This window comes from Leiobunum rupestre, chromosome 2, assembly GCF_980474605.1.
Source record: "Leiobunum rupestre chromosome 2, qqLeiRupe1.1.hap1, whole genome shotgun sequence".
NCBI classification, from domain to species: Eukaryota; Metazoa; Arthropoda; class Arachnida; order Opiliones; family Sclerosomatidae; genus Leiobunum; species Leiobunum rupestre.
The window spans coordinates 71083792-71107952 of record NC_143385.1 but is presented as its reverse complement, the minus strand read 5'-3'; the positions used below and the strand labels follow the sequence as shown (position 1 = coordinate 71107952).

At 32.3% G+C, this 24161-nt stretch overlaps 1 protein-coding gene across 1 annotated transcript; it reads left to right on the top strand.

Moving 5' to 3' along the window:
- The first annotated feature begins 390 nt into the window (after positions 1-390).
- LOC149958925 (uncharacterized) lies at positions 391-24019 on the top strand. Its single transcript, XM_090165092.1, has 4 exons — positions 391-772; positions 2090-2953; positions 14870-15018; positions 23232-24019. Exons 2-4 carry the CDS (start codon positions 2211-2213, stop codon positions 23402-23404), a joined length of 1065 nt encoding a protein of 354 aa, XP_090021218.1. The 5' UTR covers positions 391-772; positions 2090-2210; the 3' UTR covers positions 23405-24019.
- The last annotated feature ends 142 nt before the right edge of the window (positions 24020-24161 follow it).

Genomic DNA, 24161 nt, shown 5'->3' with positions numbered 1-24161 from the left:
AAAGCATTACAATAGATAATATAATTTTATTAAATTTATTTTATTTAGGATTATTGAAAAAAGCATTACAATAGATAATATAATTTTATTAAATTTATTTTATTTAGGATTATTGAAAAAAGCATTACAATAGATAATATAATTTTATTAATTTCCTCATTAATGTCTGTCGCAACCCGTTGACACCATTTAACTAACGGTATGATAACAATTAACACGAAGCCCCATCAGAAAGCCCGCGATTTAAATTAAAAGAATACAAAGAAAGGATTTGAATAAGAGCTATAGACTATAATATAACGGACGACAACATTACCGAGTATCATTACGAAGCCAACCGTGAGTTGAATTTCTCCTCCGGAAACACGCAAAGAGAATCTTTTTTTGTTGTGAAAAGGGCGCTCAGCAGGGGGCGTGTCCTTTTGATTAGTTCAGCGGAAAGGGGGGGCAGAATGGGGGTGAAACCGAGCTATATGCTCGCGGCGGAGGCACTGGTTCGGGATTTATAAAGAGGCGCTGTTGGGAAGATCTGCAACCAGCGGGAGAGCGTGCTAGAGCGATTAAAAAAAATTTCTGTTTCTTGAACAAAGTTTCATTTCTGCGTGGTTTTTTTTTTTGGTTCGCATCGTTAAAAAAAAGATAAATAGAAAACGGAATTTTGTTTTGGTTTTTTTCGTTTCGGTTTCGAAGAGCCTGGTTTTGATTTATTGAGGTGCCACATTTTCTTAAGGTTGTAAAATTGTTCGCTGTTTTGGTGATATCAGGAATACTTGTAAGTACTTGGGTTTTTTTTTTTCATTTGTTTAAGTCATAATACCATGACAAGTTATTTATTAACTTCTTTATTTTATTGAGAATTGAAGTTTTAAATTTTTACCGACTTGTTTTAAATGTGTTTGATAATTATATTTGTTTAAGTTATAAAACATTGCCTAGTTATTAATTAATTTCTGGCAATTTAAAATGTAAGTTTTAGCAATTTACGAACTCGATTTAATTGGTTTTTCATAATAATATGTCTTTAAATTATAGTACCATGGTAAGCTATTTAATATTTTCTGGCATTTAACCAAAATAAAGTTTTAGCTATTTATAGACTTGATTTAATTTTTTTGAAAATTTAACATCAAAATTGTAACTATATTAATTATTTTAATAATTTTAATGATAATTGAATTAGACCCTTTTTTAAACGTTCAAGTTCAAAACTGATACTGAATTAAATATTTTGATCATTTGAAATTAGTTACAGTTCTATTAAATTAATGTTTATTTGAATTCAAGTTTAATTTAGAACTCGGTAATTTTATACCGTTATTTTATTATATCAAATTATTTCTAATATCATAGGCATAAATGTTTTTTTAAATGATTTTAAATATTTTTAATAATATGATGATGAGATAAAATTATCACTTAGATAAATTAAAGCGAAATTTATTTAAACATGAGCTAAAACTTCTCTTAAATAATATTTTCAATCAATTAAGCTATCAGAGTGAATAAGCTAAATTTTCAATAAAAAAGAAATAAAATGTTTTACCCCAATTTAACGTGTTAAAAACTAACATTGCATGACAAGCTACATCTGAATTTAAACTTTTTGCCTCAATTTAACGTGTTAAAGAAAATCCAACGTTGAATGACAATCTAAATCTGAATTTAAAATCTTGTACCCCAATATAACGTGTTAAAAACTAACGTTGAATGACTAGCTACATCTGAATTTAAAATTACGTACCTCAATTTTGGGTTAAAAACTAACGTGGAATTACAATTAAAATCTGAATTTAAAAGTTTTACCTCAATTTAACGTGTTAAAAACCAACGTTGAATGACTAGCTACATCTGAATTTAAAATTGTGTACTTCAATTTGGGGTTAAAAACTAACGTTGAATGACTAGCTACATCTGAATTTAAAATTGTGTACTTCAATTTGGGGTTAAAAACTAACGTTTAATGACAAGCTACATCTGAAATTATTTTTTTTACGCGTTTAATCATGTTAAAAATTAACGTTTTAATAATAATTATTATTATAATACATCTGAATTTAAATTTTTTTCTAAAACTAATTTAATTTTGTAGATTTTCACCGAAGGATTATAACTTCAACCAGCAAACAAATCATTCAACACCCCGAAAAAAGGGTGATATAAAATAAAAGAAGATTTGAACTGAACTTAAGAAAGGCCAGCACGTTTAAGTAATGGCCGTTCCAACCAACGCGATATTGAAATGGACATTGGCCGCTTTACTGGTGGTCAGCTGGACGTCGGTGTCCGAGAGCCGCGTCATGATGGGCTACAACAGCCGGGGCTCGTGTCCGAGTCCCGAGTTCATCTACCCCTGTTCCTGCAGGATGACCATCTACGGAATGCACGTCGTTTGCCTGCGAGTCGACCTCGCGCCCTTGGAACGCATCTTCAAGACTCTGCAAGGTTACCAAGTAGGGACCTTGCTTCTGCAAGAAATCGATTTGCCACCCAGGGACAGGTGTGGCCTGATGTTTCAGGGTCTGAAGGTGGTCATCTTGCGTCTCGTGTCTTGCAAGATACCGGACGTCGTTAACCCTCAGGACGTCAGCAGTTACATCTTGGACGGGTTGAACTCCACATTGAAGCGTATCGACATCACCAACTGCCAAGTCGGGACGGAAGGCTTCAATTACTTGGGCTTGGGTCGTTTGCCGCAACTGACTGACGTCAACGTCCATCAAGAACTCTTAGGAATGGTCAAGAAGAGTTGGTTTGTCGGGAACGGCTATTCGGCTGACCACATCAACATTCGGGTTGTTCGTCTGGAGGATAGTTGCATCCGCGAACTGGAACACGAAGCCTTCGCTTCCCTCAGCAACCTGGCAGTCTTGTCGCTGGCCAAGAACTCCATCAACAACATCAGGAGAGACGCCCTGCCCAAGGAAGCCAACCAACTGACTACCATCGATTTAAGGTGAATATGACCACTTTTTTGACCAGCTATTCAATCTTTAAGTTAATTTTAATTTTCTATAAAAAAATTTCTATTGATTTTTTATCAAACATTTTTCTATTGATTTTCTATCAAAAACTTTCTATTGATTATCTATCAAACATTTTTCTATTGATTATCTATCAAACATTTTTCTATGCATTATCTATCAAACATTTTTCTATTGATTTTCTATCAAACAGTTTACTATTGATTTTCCATTACCACTTTTCTCTCTCTGTTCTCGGCCTGAAGTAAATGAACCACAATTTTTGAAATCCTTCACAAACATTTTTTATAGATTTTCTATCAAAATTTTTCTGTTACACTTTTTCTCCATAAACTCATTGAAACCCATGATCAAATTGTTCTGGAATGACCAATTTCACGTTACGTCCCACAAAGCTATCAGTAATTTCAAAATTGATTAAAATATTTGACCGGTTTTAAAGCCTTTAAGGGTCAACCACGTCATAGTTATAAATATTCGCGCGCGCCTGATGATCGCGGGATACAGAGCGGGATATTTCTCTGGAACGGGTTACAACAAGTTGCCAAAAGGCGGAATACAGTCCGGCACTTAAGTAGTCATCTACATGGGCGAGAAAAGCTCAGTTATGATATTTTAATATATACCTAATTTAAATATAAAATATATAAATTTATGATTAATTTCATTATTAAATATAAAAATTTATGATTAATTTCATTATTAAATGTAATTTTTTTGATTAATTTCATTATTAAATATAAAAATTTATGATTAATTTCATTATTAAATATAAAATTTTATGATTAATTTCATTATTAAATATAAAATTTATGATTATTTCATTATTAAATATAAAAATTTATGATTAATTTCATTATTAAATATAAAAATTTATGATTAATTTCATTATTAAATATAAAAATTTATGATTAATTTCATTATTAAATATAAAAATTTATGATTAATTTCATTATTAAATATAAAAATTTATGATTAATTTCATTATTAAATATAAACATTTATGATTAATTTCATTATTAAATATAAAAATTTATGATTAATTTCATTATTAAATATAAAATTTTATGATTAATTTCATTATTAAATATAAAAATTTATGATTAATTTCATTATTAAATATAAACATTTATGATTAATTTCATTATTAAATTTATAAATTTTATGTTTAATTTAATTATTAAATATGTATAAATTTTGGGCTTAATTTAATTATTAAATATATATAAATTTTGGGCTTAATTTAATTATTAAATATACATAAATTTTGGGCTTAATTTAATTATTAAATATAAAAATTTATGATTAATTTCATTATTAAATATATATAAATTTTGGGCTTAATTTAATTATTAAATATACATAAATTTTGGGCTTAATTTAATTATTAAATATAAAAATTTATGATTAATTTCATTATTAAATGTAATTTTTTTGATTAATTTCATTATTAAATATAAAAATTTATGATTAATTTCATTATTAAATATAAAAATTTATGATTAATTTCATTATTAAATATAAAATTTATGATTATTTCATTATTAAATATAAAAATTTATGATTAATTTCATTATTAAATATAAAAATTTATGATTAATTTCATTATTAAATATAAAAATTTATGATTAATTTCATTATTAAATATAAAAATTTATGATTAATTTCATTATTAAATATAAAAATTTATGATTAATTTCATTATTAAATATAAACATTTATGATTAATTTCATTATTAAATATAAAAATTTATGATTAATTTCATTATTAAATATAAAATTTTATGATTAATTTCATTATTAAATATAAAAATTTATGATTAATTTCATTATTAAATATAAACATTTATGATTAATTTCATTATTAAATTTATAAATTTTATGTTTAATTTAATTATTAAATATGTATAAATTTTTGGCTTAATTTAATTATTAAATATACATAAATTTTGGGCTTAATTTAATTATTAAATATACATAAATTTTGGGCTTAATTTAATTATTAAATATATATTAATTTAATTCTTAATTTTGATTAAATGTTAATTTAATTCTTTATTTTAAATTAATATTAATTAAACTCTTTATTTTAAATTAATTTTAATTTTATTCCTAATTTTAAATTAATTTTAATTTTACTCTTAATTTTATTCCTAATTTTAAATTAATTTTAATTTTACTCTTAATTTTATTCCTAATTTTAAATTAATTTTAATTTTACTCTTAATTTTATTCCTAATTTTAATTTTACTCTTAACTTTAAGTAAATTTTAATTTTATTCTTCATTTTAAATTAATTTTCATTTTATTCTTAATCTTAATGTAATTTTAAAAGAACCTCCAGCCTCACAAGATGGAGGGCTCCAAATTCCTAGAGCAGACAATGACCCCTGGAAGTCATTTTGCAATTATCCAAGAATCGCTCTACCTTTGGCAAGAGTGTCCAACTAAACGAAATTCATAAAGTTTCTTCCTTTATCAGGGTATAAATCAGGCGCTATCTATGAGGCGCCGGAGTAAAAAAACAGGCGCGAGGTGATCCACGTGGCTTTATCGCGTAACTCCGATCGCCTTACGTGTGTAGCCAATCCCCTTAATGATTTCTTTTTCCGAGGACACGCGGTACAGTCTGCGCGTCTGTGATACTCTGACAACAAAAGACATGCCAAATTTGCATACTTCTTCATTTATCAAACAGCGCTGCCGGAATTCGAGATCTTTTTAAGAGATAGAAAAGATGTTCGGCGTATTGGACCACATTCCGGGAGCCTTTCCAAATTATTTTCTTACTTCATTGCTGCCAAGGATTTAGCCCGGGATCCACTTTCTATTCGATCATTAAGCTAAACCAATACGCTTATCCGGGCTCAAATATATATTCCAGTTTGTAATATTATTAATATTCCAGTTTGTAATATTATTAATATTCCAGTTTGTAATATTATTAATATTCCAGTTTGTAATATTATTAATATTCCAGTTTGTAATATTATTAATATTCCAGTTTGTAATATTATTAATATTCCAGTTTGTAATATTATTAATATTCCAGTTTGTAATATTATTAGTATATTAATATTCCAGTTTGTAATATTATTAGTATATTAATATTCCAGTTTGTAATATTATTAGTATATTAATATTCCAGTTTGTAATATTATTAGTATATTAATATTCCAGTTTGTAATATTATTAGTATATTAATATTCCAGTTTGTAATATTATTAGTATATTAATATTCCAGTTTGTAATATTATTAGTATGTTAATATTCCAGTTTGTAATATTATTAGTATGTTAATATTCCAGTTTGTAATATTATTAGTATGTTAATATTCCAGTTTGTAATATTATTAGTATATTAATATTCCAGTTTGTAATATTATTAGTATGTTAATATTCCAGTTTGTAATATTATTAGTATATTAATATTCCAGTTTGTAATATTATTAGTATATTAATATTATGAATATTTAAGTATATAATAATATAATTATTCCAGTTTGTAATATTATTAATACATTAATATTAATATTACAGTTTATTAAAATACTAGAGCAAAATAAAATCATCTCGGTTTCTCATTGGTACAAACTCTCTTCTCAATTCCCATTCGACATTTCCCCAAACACCAATTTATGGAGACGTGGCGCCATCTATTTAAGGCGTAAAATCCACAAAATTTACTTTATTTCGAAAATTACTAAATTAACAAAAAATTTTGTGATAACTAGAAGTTCGTAGAAATATAATAATAATAATAATCATCAGCTGGGCTAATACCCAGGCACCACCTTAGGCCTAATTCATCAAGCAACTTTGAAATAGGGATGCACCGATATGGGTACAGCCATAAGTAATATAACAACAAAAAAGTATGACACTTCCTACTGCTTTAATGCTAACTTTCTAACCGAACCTTTTTTCGGCACTGATACTCTCTTCAAGCTGTGACTTGGACTCGCGAATTACCGTTTTGGATGACTACGTTTTGATAAAAATTTAAGCCTAATATCGGAGAGCACGTTCTGGAGTCGCGACGGGCTTTGGCTTTTTTTTTGAAGCCCGCGTGCGAATCACGCGTGATAAAAAAAAAACATGAGCTCGTGGCGCCGGGAAAAACTTTTTAAATTTTTATCATTTTAGCCCAATATTCCGCCTTTCTATCGGAAACCAGATATTTCGGCTTAGCGGAAGTCTCGCGTATTTTAGACGCTAGAGGGCTCTGTGCTGAGAAAACATCTTGATTACGCAATAACTATGAAAATCAGTTTGGTTGTAAATCTCGTTATTTGTCATACTTATTGTTATTATGTTACTTATGGTACAGCCGATATATCGGCGCTAATATCGGCCGATATTAACAAAGTTATCTACCTTAACAGTGGCGTATATGATAAAATCATTGTAAAAGACGGTTCAGTATACTGCTATAGCATTTTATTCTAATTTTTCATGAAACAAATTTCCAGGAGCATATCCGAATATGTTTCTTTTCATTTTACGTGATTCATATTTTTTATCACAAATCGAATATCTAAAAAAGGAATGATCTAGCTTCTGAAATCTGTCGTCCGTGGCGCGGCCAATCAAATAAAATATTATCAATAGTTAGTTAATTGAGAATTTTCTCATTTTTAAATGTTTTTCTGAAAATACTGTTCTAAATAATGGTATCAGCCGATATTGACCGATTCTTGGAAGCGATTATGACAGCTAGGAGCAACAAACACAAGGAGAACGCAACCCGTCAAAAGTCGTGTATTTGCTTGCGTACCATTTTCATTGGTTAGACGCTTTAGCGCCCGCTGTCGTCAGAAGCGGAAAATTTTGAAATTGTCTTCCCCCCCCCCCCGCTCGTAAAACGTTCAGCTTAAAGGCTCGTGATGCTCGTCCAATGAAATTCGTACACAACCCTTCGTTAGCGTGTTTAAAGGCTAGCTGCGTTCTTCTTGTGTTTGTTGCTCCTAGATGGCTGTGATTCTCAAATGGGGCTCCATTTAAAATTCTAGGGGCTCCACAAGATTTTGAGCTGCGCTATGATAGAATTAGTTTCGGCAGAAAAAAAATTAAATACCAAACTTCTACGATTAATTTGAAAAGGTTGAGAACCACTGGATTTTGGCCAAAATATACCCCAGATATTATTTGAAATATTGGAGCGGTGAGCGCTTAATGGCTACAGTAGGCGAAACTTTCTATCAGCCAATGAGGAGTTTTCTTTTATAACGTCAAAAGAAGAACTGCAACGCGGCTAGATCACGTTGTCAACTATTCGTTTGCTAGACGTACAATTTGTAATCGATTTTTACTTAACTTCGACTAAAACTTTTAAATAAATTTTCAAGTATTATTCTATATGTGAAATCACCGTTAGTGTAATGTTAACGGTTTTATGTGAAACAATCTCCTTAAAAACGATTTCGTTATTTGATCTTTTTCCCTTTCGAAGGAATTCAGATAAATTTTTCAATAAAGACAAAAAATTGCGGATAAAGCAAATTTAAATTTAAAATTTTAACTGATTTTAGAAGTATAAATTTTGAATAAAAATATTCCGAAAATCTAAATTTTTAATGAAATTATGCTAAAATCTCAAATTTTATTAAATTATGGAAACAATTTAATAAATTTATGCTAAAATCTCAAATTTTATTAAATTATGGAAAAAATTTAATAAATTTATGCTAAAATCTAAATTTTTATTTATGTAATTATAAATAATTAGCAATATATAATTATATTTTTATATTTTACATATTTAAATAATTGTTTTTGTTATTTTTTTACATATTTAAATAATTTTTTTGATATTTTTCATATTTAAATAATTGTTTTTTTTATATTTTATTTTACATATATAAATAGTTCTTTTTAGATATTTTGATGTTTTTACATATTTTTGTATATAACTGACACACTTATGGAACGTAATTATAGACTTATGAGACGCCTAAACTATAAACGTTTTACTATCAAGGTTACGGTGTTGGATAGCCGTACCATTTCCGCTTACGAAACCCTTTCAATGAATATATATTCTCATTCCTAATATGAACCAAGCCCAAGGGGAAAAAATAGTTCAACAAATTGACTTTGAAATATTTATGTCATCCGAGATGGCGTCTATCATTTTCGTGACGTCATTGGAAGGGTCAACGGGGGGGGGGGTGTGTTCCCGACGTTGCAAAAAAATAATGACAGAAAAAGATGCGCTTGCCAAATTTTTAATAGGAGAAATTTTAGACTGCGTCATATCAAAAACTCTTTATTTATTTTATACATCGGGATAACGACTTAATTGAGACGTTTTCTCACTTTATCCCGCCATCCACTCTCACAGTAAGCTACTCCCCTTAAAGGGAATATAACCCTTTCAGAAATTTGGGATAATACATAATTCCCTCCCATCATTTTTCTAACCAAGTGATGTAACGTGCATTATAGTTGTTTATGTGAAATTGTAAATTCTCATATCTACTAGAACGTCTTTCGTCAATCTAAAACCACGTACCTCATCATTAAGAAATTTTATTTGAATAAATATCCAAACTATAATGAAAATAATTAATTTATAGCTCGGATATGGTTGTTTATATGTTAATTAAGGGTGCATTTAAAATATAAACACTAAATATGAAACAAGAAAGGTTTCAAGTGAGAAAACCTCTTCAGGGCGGGCGCATTTCCTCTAATAGAAGAATTGGGTGTTTCTACTCTCGTTCTAGACTAGCGCCATGAGCGAGAAAAGAGAGAAGCTATGGCGCACCCAACCAAACTAGGAAGGTTCTACCCCCTTTAAGTGTCAATCACAATCAGTACGTGTCGGGAGGTAAACTTGACCAGGACATCCAAGGATCGTCTACAGTAGCGGCGCTAAGGGTGGGCTGAAGTGGGCTTTAGCCCCCCTACATTTCTGAGAGGGGCCACATATATATTAAAAGGGCCACATATTTATAATTAAGAGGCCACATATTTTAATTTATGAATTTTCTTTATCTCTAGAAATTTGTTTTATTGCCAAGAAACGTTTCTCTGGTAAAAAATCTTTCAAAATCAATTCGTTTACTCAAAAGGGTAGTAGACCATACAGATTCGGGAGGAACGTAGCGGAAATTGAGAGAAAGTTGAAAAGAAAGGGGCTTATGGGAATTTAGGGAAATATCCCAGGCATGCACTTGTCCCCTCCAGGTCAGATACAATGTCAGTAGGGGGTCCAGTACCTTAGCGCCGCTACTGATCGTCTAACCATGAATGTATTCATTTCAACCATGAATCTCGAACTATACCTTTTCTACCATCTGGGGCTAAGATCGCCGGTGCCTTTTTTGCGCTTTACGTCATCACTTGAGCCAATCAGGAGACAGCTGTACTTTGTCGTTGACTCAATGGGTGCCCGCATTGTAGGGGGGGGGGGGTAAACGGGGCAAATGCCGCCCTTTTATGAGCTATAAATGCACTAATAAAGGTATGAACTTCCATCCCCCTTTTGACTAGGTATGAAGATTGCCCCCCCTTTGAAAACGTTTTGCGGGCGCCCCTGGTGGACGGTTCCGCGATTTGCGCAGAAAATTTCTTGTACTTAACCAAAATTACTTGAGAAATTATAAATAAAGTAATTTATAATTAATATTCTTACCTATTTTCGTTCAATCAAAAAGAAGAGTAATTAAATTTTAGAAACTAAATTTTGCGCTAAGCCTTGGCACTGAAAGCTAATCAAGTTTCGAAACGTTGCCTTTCGATACAATTTTTGTGCGGCGACGCGTGACCAAACGCCATAATAACTAAGCCCCTCCCATCCTAGCGACTGAGGCTAGACTACCTAATGCAGTTCGATATTCATGGATGAATTGAATACGTTCTTGGTGAAATATCTCTCGGATCTCCGGATTACGAGAGTTCACGAAAACAGAAAAATAATGGACCCTGAATCGGCGCCGCTTTTTTTAACCTTCCCAATTGCATAAACAAAAATGTCTCAGATTTTATCTTTAGGAAAATTATATCTATTTTCCCCGAGATAACGAAATATCATCCGAGTTATATTAGAATTATTTGTTATTGTACTACGAAACATCCACAAATATTTTCAATATTCATAGCGATGTTTTTCAAATCCGTTATGCAATATATTAAAAATGAATTACAATATTTGTAATTTCATTAAAATATTTTCAAGAACCATTACAATATTTTTCAGATTTAATACAAGTCATTACAATGTTTTTAAAATCTATTATTTTTAAGATTAATTCATATTCATTACAATATTTTTCAAAATTCATTGCAATATTTTTCAAAATTCATTACAATATTTTTCAACATTCATTACAATATTTTTCAACATTCATTACAATATTTTTCAAAATTCATTACAATATTTTTCAAAATTCATTACAATATTTTTCAAAATTCATTAAAATATTTTTCAAAATTCATTACAATATTTTTCAAAATTCATTAGAATATTTTTTAAAATTCATTACAATATTTTTCAAAATTCATTACAATATTTTTCAAAATTCATTACAATATGTTTCAAAATTCATTACAATATGTTTCAAAATTCATTACAATATTTTTCAACATTCATTACAATATTTTTCAAAATTCATTACAATATTTTTCAAAATTCATTACAATATTTTTCAAAATTCATTACAATATTTTTCAAAATTCATTAAAATATTTTTCAAAATTCATTACAATATTTTTCAAAATTCATTAGAATATTTTTCAAAATTCATTACAATATTTTTCAATATTCATTATAATATTTTTCAAAATTCATTACAATATGTTTCAAAATTCATTACAATATTTTTCAAAATTCATTACAATGTTTTTCAAAATTCATTACAATATGTTTCAAAATTCATTACAATATTTTTCAACATTCATTACAATATTTTTCAAAATTCATTACAATATTTTTCAAAATTCATTACAATATTTTTCAAAATTCATTAAAATATTTTTCAAAATTCATTACAATATTTTTCAAAATTCATTACAATATTTTTCAAAATTCATTACAATATTTTTTAAAATTCATTACGATATTTTTCAAAATTCATTACAATATGTTTCAAAATTCATTACAATATTTTTAAAAATTCATTACAATATTTTCAAAATTCATTACAATATTTTTCCAAATTCATTACAATATATTTCAAAATTCATTAGAATATTTTTCAAAATTCATTTGAAATTGATTACAATATTTTTCAAAATTCATTTGAAATTGATTACAATGTTTTTTTAAATATATTTGAGATTGATTACAATATTTATAAAATTTATTACAACATATTTATCTTAAATTATTCCGCGATTCGCATAAATCGATACCATGTTTAACAACTGATTGCGAAAGAAACGACACTTTGATCATAGCGAAACAACGAAGATTTTATCATATTTCAACTTATTAATTTCTATATTGTACAAAAACCAAATATTTTTAAGACCTGCTTTTCTACATAAATATTTTAATTACGTTTTCAAAAAGTATTTTACAAAATCACACGAAAGAATGTACAGCAAAGAAAGAAATAACATCTGAGGTCTGGCACCTTTTTCGAAACATCTAGTGTTAGTTATGGCGTCAGGACGAAGTCACATTTGCTAGGCCAATAAAACGATCTATATTAAGGAGGTTAAGCCACCCTCTTGAAAACTACACTATCTCTTACGGTTGTATACTATTGGATCGAATCCCGTTTGACCGAATCCCATTGAACCGAAAGGTATTTTCGTTTATAGCCCGACATGGCGGGATTCAGTTGAATGGGAAATTTAAATCTGCTTCGTTTTCACTTCGGGTAGGTTAGTTCAGGTTGGGTTAGGTTAGGTTAGTTCAGGTTTAGTTAGGTTAGGTTAGGTTAAGTTAGATAAAATACGCGAAAAAGTAGATTAGTCCATAATTAAAAGGGATAATATAGCTAAATCCTAAACAAATTTGAAGAAATTAAAAAAACGCGAAACTCGGATCAAATAGATGTTCGAGTAATAAACTAAATTAAAATTAAATAAACTAAATAGCCAGAAATTCCAACGGTAGACCGGTTTCGTTCTATTTGGAACTCATCAGTACCGTGCGGGAAATCTGGCTGGCGACTGTCAAATCTAAAGGAGAAACTAAGCCTAAACATTAAAAATTTCAAAACGCGTTGCATATAGCAACGGAAAGCCATAGGTGGTTTCTTCTAACTTAACTTAGGTTAAGTTAGGTTGGGTTGGGTTAGGTTAGGTTAGTTCAGGTTGGGTTGGGTTGGGTTAGGTTGGGTTAGGTTAGGTTAGGTTGGGTTAGGTTAGAAATGGTAGGCAAATACACGTCGGTACGAAATAATAAATATTTAAGACATAGTTTAGTCCAAATTAGATATACTATCGTCACGTAACCTACGATATATAAATATGTATCACTAACGGTATATTGAATGAAAACCGCGCAAAACGGGTTTTCGGTCGATTGGAATTCGGTCCAATGGTCTACACTCTCTCTTACGAGTACCCCCGTTCACGTTCCCGAGGGGTGTCTTAATCTCTCTATCAACATTTGATAAAATAGCAACATTTTATTTAAACTTTTAAGAGTACGTGCCAGCATTAAAATTAGATCAAGGTAAAGAACGTAGACAACGTTGTTTAAAAGCTCTTGAAACCCGAAAGCGGAAATTAGTCCTCATTGGGACCAATCGGTCGTTTCGTCTCACAAGGATTTAGTTTTAGCTTTCCGTTGCTACGCGACGCGTTTTAAAATTTTTAATATTTAGGCTTAGTTTCTCTATTCGGTGTTATAGTCTCGAGAAAGATTTCCCGCACGGCACTGACGAGTCCCAAATAGGACGAAACCGGTCTACCGTTGGAATTTATGGCTATTTTATTTCATTTAATTTTTCACTCGAAGACCTATTTGGTCCGAGTTTCGCGTCTTTTTGTTTGCTCGAAGACCTATTGGTACGAGTTATTTGTAAGTTTTTAAATATCTTCAAATTTGTTTAGGGTTTAGCGTTTTTATCCCTTTTCATAATGGACTAATCTACTTTTTCGCGAATTTTATCATCCTTTACAATGCAGTCCATAGGTGGTTCCTTTTAACTTTTCATTGTTTAGACCACTTAGCGCCTGCTGCCGTCGGAAGGGGAAAATACGGAAATTGTCTTTACCCCCGCCCGTAAAACGTACAGCGTAAAGGCTCGTCCAATTAAATTTGTACACAACACTGCGTTTGCGTGTTGAAAGACTAGCTGCGTTCTTCTTGTGTTTGTTACTCCTAGGTTCCATGCATGTCTCTATATATAAAACATTTAACCATAAAATGGCGGCTATATCCAAAGCTAAGATATTCGATAGCCAGGATTTAGTTCTGGGGGGAGGAGCACTCAATTGAAAATAAAATAAAACTTTATTACTATTATTGAAAGATATGGTTTGTTGAAATTCTAACTTCATAATTGTTTTATATTAGAAAAGATACTTCAACTAGTGTATATAATAATAAAATTGAGTAACAAAACGCTATACCGTACACAATAAAAACTTTAATATTAAAAATTAAAATTTAACGTTACATGTTTCGGCGTAATTGATATTGGAAGTTATGGTTTGTTCAAAATCTAACTTATTGGAAGATATGGTTTGTTCAAAATCTAACTTATTGGAAGTTATGGTTTGTTCAAAATCTAACTTATTGGAAGTTATGATTGGTTCAAAATCTAACTTATTGGAAGTTATGGTTTGTTCAAAATCTAACGTATTGGAAGTTAGTTTGTAATTGTTATTGAAAGTTATAGTTTGTTCAATATCTGACTTCATAATTATTATTACAAGATATGGTTTCTTCAAATTCTAATTTGATGATTATTATTATTTTTATAGTAACAACGCACTAACAGGACTGCCAGACAACTTCTTCACGGACATGCCCGTTTTGAAAAAAGTTCTCCTTTACAATAACAATATCCACACTTTAAGAGAGCCAGTCTGGGGACGGATATTCGGACAATTAGACACCCTCTGGATTTACGGTGAGTCACAATATAACGAAATAAAGAAATCATTTCAAATAGTAATTTGGGGGAGAGGTATTTCAATAAGTGTTTTGCAGTACTGCCAGGCAAGGCATTATGGTTATTCACTTTTGACGGCCAACTCGCGTGTCAAACTGTGTCCTATGAAAATATTAGGCTTAGGTTTCAATTACAAGCAATATAAATTTTAATAAAATATATTAGATAAATAAAATATATACATTTTTACAGATACTTAAATTTTTAATCACAACAATCAAGCAAGATAAATTTAAAAATATATAAGATGTGAAAAATAAATACCTTATTTCAAACAGAGGATCCATAATTTTCACTTCTTTGCGATGCAGCCAACAGCCCGATTATAAAACCTTGCTCTAACTGGGCTACCAGCCACTCATCAAAAGCAACTACCCATAATGCCTTGCGTGCATCTGGTTTCTATGAAAGTCGTCAATTGAAATCCACATTTAACACTTCGACAAATTTGCACTACGGGATCCTCAGCTAGAGGCTACTATAGATTTTTCATCCTAAAAGCTAATTAACAACGTTCCTAGCGGCCTAAATATGACTATGTCTAGACGATTTTGAGCGACTGCTCTCAATCACTCTCATGCTCGAAGAGTAAGCTCAATAAATAAGCTCCTAAATAAGATAAAATCAGCCTGGTATCTCTATGGTTAGCTAAAGCTGACGTCTTTTGACGCCATTGAGGCCATTATCCCAAGTTTAAAAATGCATATCTAATAAATAAAACGTTCAATAGCAGTTGAGTTATTAATTAAAAAATTGGACTATAATAAAAAAAATAATAATACCTATGGCATCAAATAAGGCCCATGTCATCTAGCGACTTCTAATGCCTTTAAAGAGGTGGCCGGGTTACAATGCGTAGGAAGGTGGTGGCAAGCCCTTCATTCCACGCTAGCCAACAATTCCCTACACTCACTATTATCGTTAGACTAAGACCAGTCTAAGATTAGTTCCGAACTGGACTTAATTCAATGTAAAACTAGTCTAGGAGCGGGTTAAAGGGCAATTAAGGACAGGTCAAAGTCAGTATATGAGAGCAGTTTATACACAGTTCAGGATCGCGCTTAGTCTAGAACCAGTTCAAGATAGGTTTTATTTCAATCAGTCTAGAATCAGTTTAGGACCAATTAAGATCGGCTTTAGCTCAGTTTAGGACCAGATTAAGATCGGCTTTAGTTCAGTTTACTTTAAGGTCAGATTAGATTAAGTTAGTTTAAGACCAGATTGGAGCCAATTCAGGGTTGGCCGTAGTCCAGTATAAGGATAGTGTAAGGACAGTCCAGGGTCGGTTTTATTCGAGAATAAGACCAAAATAGGACCACGTTTAGTCCAGTATAAGGATAGTGTAAGGACAGTCCCGGGTCGGTTTTATTCCAGAATAAGACAAAAATAGGACCACGTTTAGTCCAGTACAAGACCAAAATAGGACCAGGTTTAGTCCAGTACAAGACCAAAATAGGACAAGGTTTAGTCCAGTACAAGAACAAAATAGGACCAGGTTTAGTCCAGTACAAGACCAAAATAGGACCGGGTTTAGTCTAGTACAAGACCGAAATAGGACCACGTTTACCTCAGTAAACGACCGAAATAGGACCACGTTTTTTCCAGTATAAGACCAAAATAGAACCAGGCTTAATCCAATATAAGACCAAAATAGGACAAATCATTGATGATTTAAAAATAATTCAATGTGAGTTAATCTCTTGTCTCCAAAAAAATAACACCAAACTCTCGGAATCTGTTCAATAATAAATTCCGAACGATATAATTGTAGTTATACTAAAAAAAAATGGTTCGTAAACAAGGTTGGCCACCATCGACTGATACGACCATTGTTTTGACCTCAAAATTAATAAATGTTTAAATTCGAGGAACCTTTTTTCTAAAAACAAGCTACGATAACAGACCAATTCAAGGTATTAAACAATTAACGATTATTCCGATTAGATAAATCTGACGATTAAAATACATTATCAATAGTTATAAAAAATCATAACTGAGATTTCAAGAGGGATTAGTTGTTACTAAGCGGGATTTTATCACCGAATTCATTTCTACATTGTCATCTAATAACATTTCTGTACTCGATAGCGACCCCCAGCGGTCGTTCCTCTTCAGCACGTTATTCGTCTGCTTACAGCACGGTTTTCGGCTGCTTAGAGTTATCTAAATTATTTAAAATTATTATTAAAATGGTACTGTTCACAATTTCCTTTTTTGATTTCGATTTTATTTTTTCAAAATGCCTGTGGCAAACGGGGTCTTCACAGCATACATTTCAAGGGTTTTTACTCTTACCGTACTGAAGACGGTGCTACACAATACTAGGGGGCATTATCGCTTCTTTGCAATAACGGCGTCCTAAACAATGGGTGGCTTTAGTGTAGTATCTCTATGGTAGTCTAGGTCCGATTGGTTCAATAGTGTATTTTTCTCGACGGATCTAGACATGACCAAGGCTTACGAACGGCGACTAAATAAATATTTGCAACGGGGCCCAAGTGACCTAGTCTCTAGAATTGAACACGTACCACATCTCATGAGTCATAACCGGGACTTAGCATTAAATTTTAATCGCAATTATAATAAACGTCTTTTAAACTGAACAAAGAAAAAACTAAAATATTAAGTTCATCAAACCGAGGTTATAGATTAAAGCAAGTTTCGGCTCGACGTGATATAGCTCTTTTTTCAACAGATCTCGCTAGCGTCGAAATAAAAAAAAAGGTGGTTAAGCTACATTTTGACCCAAAAGGCGGGACATAAAAATACCCTTCGCGTTGATTGGCTCGTTTGTAAATGTTACAATAACTTAAATTATTGTAATTTTTAACAATATATTTTTTATAGGATGTATAATTTAGGTCTAATTATAATACTCTACAAAGTTTCTCTGACGACGTTAATGTTTCACTAATTTTAATTTTAGCTTCCTTCGCCCTTAATAGATGGCACCATGTTCTCCAGTAAAATCGTTTTTTCGTAGATTCATCGCCATCTCTAATAACAAGGGCCTTATCAAAATACAGGTGGCAATGATAGAGCTGACCCTTGCTTTAAGTATTTTTTAAAGCAACTGTTGGCTCTATCATTGCCACCTGTATTAGGAGCTCTCTCCAAAGGGCTTGACTCACTGCCTCCATAGGTGGGGTGTCGGCTGGAGTTGCTACAGCATCCATTCTTGATCCCACTGCTGTGTGTGAAGTGGGGATTGGTCCACCCATTGCTGCACCTTCTGCTGGGTTGAGTGGCTTGCGTCAAAGGTGCGACCATCAGTAGTAGGGTTCTGCTACCCATGCTGGATTTGTCACCTGTCCGGGCTGTGGACGCTGGCGTAGGGCACTATGATGATAGGCCTCCGGTGGCATGGTCTCTGTTACTACGTACACCGGGCTATAAATTCTGACACACTGTATTATGATAAGGCCCTTGTTGTTAGATATGGCAATGAATATAGCCGATTCTTCGAAAAGAACGACTTTACTGGAGAACGTGGTGCCATCTATTAATGGCAAAAGAAGCTAAGACTCAAAATAGCGAAACAATAACGTCGTCAAATAACCATTTATAATTATTATAATTAGACAAATTTTATTCTACTTAGTAGACTTTAACCTAAATTATATATCCCATATAAAATATATTGTTAAAAATTACTATAATTTAGGTTATTGACATATTTACAAACGAGCCAATCAACGCGACGGGTACTTTTATACCCCGCCTTTTGGGTCAAAATGTAGTTTAAGCATCTTGTTTGGATTTCGACGCTAGCGACATCTGTTGACAAAAGAGCTACTTCACGTCGAGCCGCCACTTGCTTTAAAGAGTTATAATTCGAGTGACAAAATTAAAATATTTCGCGTAGTTGTAACGATAGGGGGCGATATTTGACTGGGACCTTTTGGTGTCATATGGAAAAGCATAGAGCGAGTTTTATTTTAATAATAATAATATAATAAGCTAGGCTAATACCCAAGGCACCACCCTAGGCCCAAGTAATCACTAATCAAACGACTTCTAATGCCTTTAATAGGTGTTTCTATAAAATACGGGAGGTCACGTGTAATTTTTTTTTATGTCACTAGCTATAGGTATTCAAGATAGAGAGCACGGGCTCGAGTCGACCAAGATTTTGGAATTTGAGGACCACGTGCGAAACGCGCGTGCCCATAAAGTACTTAAAAGCTTAAGCTCGTGACGCAGAAAAAACCTTTTAAACTTTTATTTTACTTAACTTTATGGAAACAGATATTGATAATTTAGGTTCCAGTCATAGAAATCTCATAGGTAACTAGAATGCTGCCGCCTACGGCCGAGCTTGACGCCAGTTCGCCTTGAACCTTCAGCCAATGAGAGGCCGTAGAGTGGTTCCGCCAAGGAGGATAATAATCCTCCTTGGATCCGCTACTATAGCGGGAGATAGGTGACGTCATTCTCTCTGGTGACATTAAATTCTTGGCAGAACCACTCTTTGAGCTCTGATTGGCTGAGATCTGGCTATCGTCTGCCACGGCGTTTGGCCCATTTGCCAGTTACACGGCAGCATTCTAGTTACCTATGAGATTTCTATGGTTCCAGTATAAAACTTTTTTAAGTTACGTCCATTTGGTTGTTAAGAACCAGTCGATCAGAACGGTTTTAACCACTAAAAAAATTAATGCTTAAAAGTATTAATTAAATATGAAAAACATCACCAGTTAAATATATAACCAGTAATATAGCTTAACCTTTAGGTTTAAATATATGGTAATTTTGCTGTGTTGTCTGTTAAATACATTTACACTAGGAAAAGTCGTTTTTTTTGCCAACCACGTCCCTGATCCTTACTAGTTTGTTTGATTATCTAAGGACAATCGGTTACCCAACTAATACGGATCAATCCTTTGGGTCGTGTACCTGAACAAACAAAGTGGATTATTGGTAACCCGGCTAACATTCCCTTAAACGACCGGAAATAAATCTTAATAATCCTTAAACATGTCAATGGAAAGCCTGTAACGTACGATCCTAGCATTACCAATCTAATAGTTACAACTAACTTTCTTGAGACTCTCAAATTAAAGCGTATAAAAGTCGCTAGATGACTTGGGTATGAGCCTAGCTGATTATTATTATTATTATTAATAATACCATAAGTAACATAATACATCTAAGTATAACACTAGGAAAATTTTTACTATATTTATCGAACCCAACTACCGTTCACGTGATATTCCGGGAATAGGTGCTTCTATAAAATACGGGAGGTCATGTGACAATGTTTTGTCTACGTCACTTAGCTGTAGCTGTTGAAGTTGAAGCTAGAGAGCACGCGCTGCAGTCGCGAGACCCTTTTGAATCTGAAATCCGCGTGCAAGTGAAGCACTTAAATAACTGGCGCTCGTGACGCGTATAAAAACATTTTATGCTTATAATTTTTATTGTTTTATTTTATAGAAATACCTATTTGTCGCACGATTTAGAATATCGCCTTTTTTAGGCTTAATGTGTATTTAGCCGTACTGTGTACCAACGTTTGATGTTTACAATGATTAATTAACTGCCAAAGTTCCAATTAATTCGACAAGTTTGGTGGCCAAACTAATTGGTCTTTAAAAGTTGGGTAGTCTGTACGCCCCTTAAGTTTTAATATTGATATGGTGAAATCAGTCTAATCAGGAGTTTTAAACATACGTAATTAAGGGTGGCGCCAAATCAAATGCTTTTATCGATAAAATGTAGAGTAAATTAAGGATATAAAATTTGGGGCTATTAATAGCAAACGAGTCATCCAGGCGGGCCTCCAAAAATTTGATAGCTTAATAATCTCTTTCAATAAGCTTATTTGAGATAGCATTTTGAGTGCTAAGGTACCCGCGAGAAAAATAAAACATTTGTAAGGGTAACTTCTTAAAGGGAACATAACCTCTTGTACTTCTGTCACTTCCCGCCAAATGCTTCCAATATAGTGTGTATTCTTGTGACGTATTAGTCTAAGCCTCGCCTTATACGCATGACGTTTGATGACGATGAACGACCGAATTTTTTTATCGCGAGTTGGGCCGGTGGCCATTTTGTCTAACACAATTTTGGAAGTTTAGCCTTGGCAGATAACTGGTGAAAATGTCTAAATGTGCAATACAAGGCTGTGGTAATAGAAATATTTTTCGCATATACCTAATTTTATCACTCCCAGAAATGCTTTCGGCATATCCAGCACAAAATTTATCCTTCTCGTTATTTAAATTAATTTTAACATTAATAGCATCACGATTAGCGACTAGGAGATATCACAGACAATATGGCCGCCCGACGTTTTTTAAAACCGTTCCGATCCGAGATGGTGGTTTGGTCTTTACGTGGGAAATTCGACATTGGGACTAAGCCCCGCCTCGTGAATACACACTATTGACCACTCCCTCATATAGCTTTTTACATTTTCGGCGCCGTTTAGTGGTTTTTTGCAGAGGTAATCCCGAATTGACTTTACCCTTAGCCTTTGTTAAACGTAGTGCCCAAAATATGAAATTAGGTGATCCACCATAGAGATACACCCTTTACATACATTTTAGCTTCAGAACTAATCTGTTATGTAATTTTTATCGCTTTAATACTGTTTAGCTATTTTTTAATATATTTGTATTATTTGATTATTATTGATTTAATTTTAGTGGAAAATCTAAAACTTGTTTTCTCAAATAGTTTTTTTTATATCAAATATATCCATGATGGAGGAGCTTCTTTATTATGAAGTCGGTCAAAAACTTGTTTTGCTGGGCAACGTTTTGAAACTTGGCTAGTTTTATGACCAAGGCTTAGGGGCGAAATTTATATCGTTAATTTTAATACGCATCTTTAGTATTGGACGAAAATAGGTGCCAATATTAACAGCAAATAACTTTATTTACGATTTTCAACAGTTTTTGTAGTAGTATAACGGTAATAGTTAGTATAGGGAGCTGTTGGCTCGAACGCGTGGCATGCAGGGCTTGTCACCACCCTCCTACGCATTGTAACCCGGCCACTTGAATTAATGGCTTCAAAAAGTCGCTTGATGACTTAGGCCTAAGGTAGTGCCTTGGGTATTAGCCTAGCTGATTATTATTATTATTATTATTATTTTTCAAAGAATTATCAATAATTTTCTTGGCGGGTTAAAACGCGCCACCCCGGAAACGTTTCGTGGATCGAGTCCCGGCCAACTTTGATCACGCGCTGTTCGCGCTACAGCGGCCAACACATTCGTCGAAATTCCGCGAGCAAGGATTTTCCCCCTATAACTGTACTATAACGTGTAGGAGTTCAGCGCCAAGCTCGGTTTTTATATTGGCTACAATGTAAAAACTATTCTAAAAATAATAATCCGCTAGGGGCGCTGACGTCATACACATCTTTTGCTCATAGGTTAACACAGAAACGTCAACGAATGAGATGGCCGCTGTAGCGCGAGAGAGCGCGAGAGATCAAAGTTGGCCGTGATCGAGATCATCGAGTTAGTAGATTCATAATACTACTGGAAAACCCACTGCGTAAACTTTGGAAAACTCCTAACATACTAAGCAAGAACTCCTATCATACAATGCAAATTTGGCAGAGTGCGAAATGGGGATTCGATATTAAATAACTGACCCCAAATTACAAAACACTTATCACGACCGAAAAGAGTCTGGATATCGTAACGTCGCTAGCTTCTCCGAGGTAGCGACTATGATCTAGTGTCTGCTACAGACAAATTAAAAAGTCATATAAAAACGTTTTTTAAAAAAACTTATCAAAAGATGTAAAAGTTATATTATAATGCACGTTTCATTATTTATAGTCAAATTTACCAATAACTAGGAGGAAAAACTAATAGCGTCTGCTTTAGCCGCTACCTATAGTCTTAGTCGATAATTCAAAATAACGGTCAAAATCGCCGCCGATCAGTTTAGTAAAATATTTTCGCCGGCGTAATCGTCGACCATTTTCGGTATGGATATACAGGCCGGAAGGCAGGCAAGGCTGCCAGATTTCGATAGACCGAAAACGGCCAACTTTCTCAAATGTTTTCGTTTTCAAAACAAAAATTTTGCGGCGTAGCTATCGACTAGGACTATTTAGGTTTAATGGCAAATCATATGGGGCGTAGCGATTGTTTTCGGTCGCGAATATTTTGCAAATTTTGGCTAATTAATCTTATTTCTATTTTGTAGATAACCCTTTGCGATGCGATAAAAACTTAACCTGGATGTTAGTAATTCAGAAACCGTCGAATTTGGAAGGGACTTGCGAAGTTCCTGACAAATTAAGAGGAGTTCACTTGACCGACAACGTGGCACTAACGTCTGAGGTTTTGGCCGAGATAGACGGGCAAATTAACCACTAAAAATGACCAGTGGTCACTACGATTTTATTTCCAAGAAAAGCAAAATATACGAACTACGTTTCGTTTTGTGTTTCTTTTTCTTTGGTTATTACAAACTATTTACAAAGTATTAAGTTGAAGGAACTGAAAGAGGTTTCAAGAAATGTAAAGTGACCACGCCGGAAAAGGACAATTTTAAAGACTGAAAAAAATGTTTACATTTAAATTCGGCCAGTTACTTAAAATGAACACGACCTTGATAATTTAAATGAAAAATATAAAAAAACAGAACATTTTAAGTCCAATCGGGTGTAAATGAAATGCAGAAATTTCTTCCGTTTTAAATTATAAAAAATACGACGTGATTGGTCGAGAATTGCGCGCCAAATTACTACAATGGATTCTGATTGGGTGATTACGTTTTAGTGCCAATGAAAAATGCAACAGTATTTTATTATAGATATAGATTTACGATATTAAGTGAAAACTGTTTACTTATATATATATATATATATATTATTAGCACCATTGTTTGTATAGTGTTTCTGAATCTCTTTATATATTTGAGTTTTATTATGTATATTAATTGAATTATTATATGAAATTATTTCGAATATTCCCCAACCCTCATTTCCTTCTCCACAATCTTATCTTATGTGACAATGATTAAAAATATTAAATTATTGGAATAATTTGGTTTTCATTTTCCTGAAATTTATATTTATAATAGGCCTTTTTATCAAGGCCGTCTTGTTTTAAAGGGAGAAGAACCCCCCTT